Genomic DNA, 3,026 nt, shown 5'->3' on the forward strand with positions numbered 1-3,026 from the left:
ATCGCATGTCCCTCATTGACCTTCCTGCTTCCCTATTCTATGAACTGGGCTCTTTTTCCATCTAAAAAAGGTCCCAATAGAGAGCTCTGCACACTGCTCAAGCCAATCCGCTGGCAGTCTAAGGAAGCAGCTGACGTCATCGTGTGTGGGTGGTGATAATCCATGGCTCCGCTCATCACTTCCGGAGCAAAAGGACATGGGTGAGGAGCTGCACAGCACCACCTACTGGCACACAGCAGTTCTTCTTTAAAGTTTCTGGATCCTGTTTAACACATGGGGAATATTCACAAGGTAAGGGATCTGCATTTATATATAGAATACTCTAGAAATGCGTTCCCGACGGTGAGTAACTTATTCATCTGTTCCTGCCAAAAATCATGATTACGCATTATGAATCATGAATACGCGTGCGCGCGCCTGCATGCCGTGCTCGGTTTCCCCCAGCCGCCGCCGTTCCCCAGCAGCGCTCGTAGACATGGTGGCAGATCTGATCCTGGACTGGGTCTGCTCCTTGCCTCGGCCGTGGAGCTACAGCGTCACCAAGCACGGCCGGGTCTTCTTCATCAACGAGGAGGCGAAGAGCACCACCTTGCTGCACTTAGTCACCGGAGAAGCGGTGGTGACCGGACACAGGGCGAGCTCAGACTTGCCCACAGGTTGGGAAGAAAGATATACCTTTGAAGGAGCCAGATACTACATTAAGGGCTAGATGTAGGTCGCCCAATACCGGTCGGTAACGGCCGAAATGACCGAATTTCAGCCGTTACCGACCGGTATTGGGCTTTTTAGATGTAGGTGGCATGTACCGATTCGGTAATTTAAGGAATCGGTAAATTACCGAATTCTTAACATTCCGATTCGGTAAATTACCGAATTCGTAATGTAGAGAGCACTCAAGTTAGTGCATTCCTGAGTTAAGGATTCGTTATTTACCACCAACTACAAGTTGGTGGTAAATATTGAAAACCTTTGCAAAAGCAATTATTTTGCTTTTACAACAGTGCGATGTGGCAGACATACATGCCATAAGGGCATGTATGTGTGCCACATGTGCACCCATGCACTATTCAGGGGTGCAACAGTAAGTCAATGTGAAACCCTGCCACCCTTGAAAATGTATCCCCTATTACCGATTTGGTATTTACCGAATCAGTAATACAGAATGGCTTCCCATTCATTCCTAGGCGTGGGGAGAGGTTGGGTAGGTAAGTGGTTTGTGAGGATTGGGGTTAAGGGAAAAGTTTCAAAGGTCAAATGTGGTCACAAAAATGAATAATTGACATCACATAAGCATGTTTTTAGATCCACATATATACAACACATGTAGACCTATCCCATATGATAAAACACAGTAACAATAATCTGTTGTTCATGGGTAGGTGTAGAAGTAAAAGTCGACGTTTCGACCCCCGGATGGCGTAGGATGAGTTCCACCTTAATATGGGTCTTCTTCAGGACTAGAACGTGAAGTGGGGTGGGGAGGGGCACCGGTAAGCCACCATGAGTGTGGGGCAGAATCAATAAGGGAAGGTTGGGCCTGTTGGCTCCTACTATCAGAGAGCGTGCTACAACCTGAAGGTATGTGCAGTTCGTAATACGAGTGATTCACTCGGGAGAGCCGGACGATAGTCCCCGCGATTGAAGCACGGGCTTGTTTTCTTTTATTCTTCTGGACCTTTTGTACAAACGCAAGATAATTATCGTTCGTATTACGAACTGCTCATACCTTCAGGTTGTAGCTCGCTCTCTGATAGTAGGAGCCCCCAGGCTGTGTTTTATCATATGGGATAGGTCTACAAATGTTGTATATATGTGGCTGTAAAAACATGCTTATATGATGTCAACTATTCATTTTTGTGACCACATTTGACCTTTGAAACTTTTCACTTAACCCCAATCCTCACAAACCACTTACCTACCCCACCTCTCCCCATGCCTTTCTCTGGGCACATTTTTTACCTATATGTATTGAATACACTTTTACATAAAATGTACTTGGATGAGGATGTGAATAAATAACATCACTCATGAAAATTGTGTAATTAGTTTTACATAGAACAGCTTAAAGTATTTCTGTGTTCATTAAGAAGCACACGACAGTAATTATGGCACAGAGCAGACAGCCTTAACTTAAAGGCAATGTGTAAAGAATGTATGCAGTAATGAAACAGTAATGAAGGTGATATGTAAAACAATCAAAATGTGAAGACAAATTTGAAAAATTGAGTAAAACCTTTAAAACAAATTTGAAAAATTGAGTAAAAGTTGATAATTGAAATGACGCCAAAATGACAAACGCCTGATAGGAGGAATTTGAGATATGAATTTTGAACGTTTTAAGTAAAATAGCACCAAGAAGTGTAAAGTGCCAATTATAGTCAATGGACTCGGTGGAACAGGACCAACGTTCAATTTGTGCTGGCCCCGATGAGGCGAGGGTCTAACCAGGTTTTATCCAGTACCTCTGGAGAGGCACTTAGAGACACTCAGGGGGGCAGGCAGAGCCCAGCTAACCACTTGGTACTGGTTATCTGGGCTGTTGCAGGAAAAGGCATCTTGTAGCTCATGTCCCTGAAGCTTTAACAGGAGATCAGCCTTATGACCCTTGGAGTCTACTTCTTTGTCCTGAGTACAAGAGGGAGAGCAGGTCTAGTCTTCTAGGCACTTTTTATGTCTTAGACAACAGGTTCAGTCCTCTTCTGATCTTCCACAAGTGCAAGAGTGTTTTGAAGTGGGTGCCTGGAGATGCCACATTTGTGCCTGGTATACGCTTGTGGGTGGGAATTACCCCTAGAGATGCCCTAACCAATGAGGTAATTTTGCTGGGGTTCACCCTTACCACTTTGGGCATTTTCAAGAAGATCACAGTCAACTAGGGTTCTGATTGTGTGTTTGTGTGGGGGGGTATACTTTGGTAATCCTTGCGTTTCCTCACATCTAAGACTAAAATGCAGTTTTAGGCAGTGAAGTCCACAAATTGTTTTGGCATTCTGTTTCTCTCCTTTGAAGTGTGCCCCAGATGTCAT

The 3,026-nt window shown here is 44.5% G+C and overlaps 1 protein-coding gene across 1 annotated transcript; it reads left to right on the forward strand.

Annotated features, from left to right (window-relative positions):
• The first annotated feature begins 475 nt into the window (after nucleotides 1-475).
• On the forward strand, nucleotides 476-709 carry LOC144790935 (pleckstrin homology domain-containing family A member 5-like). Its single transcript, XM_078665564.1, has one exon. The coding sequence runs from the start codon at nucleotides 476-478 to the stop codon at nucleotides 707-709; it is 234 nt and encodes a 77-aa protein (XP_078521690.1).
• Nucleotides 710-3,026: the final 2,317 nt, after the last annotated feature.

The sequence above is a fragment of the Lissotriton helveticus genome, chromosome 11, assembly GCF_964261635.1.
Source record: "Lissotriton helveticus chromosome 11, aLisHel1.1, whole genome shotgun sequence".
NCBI classification, from domain to species: Eukaryota; Metazoa; Chordata; class Amphibia; order Caudata; family Salamandridae; genus Lissotriton; species Lissotriton helveticus.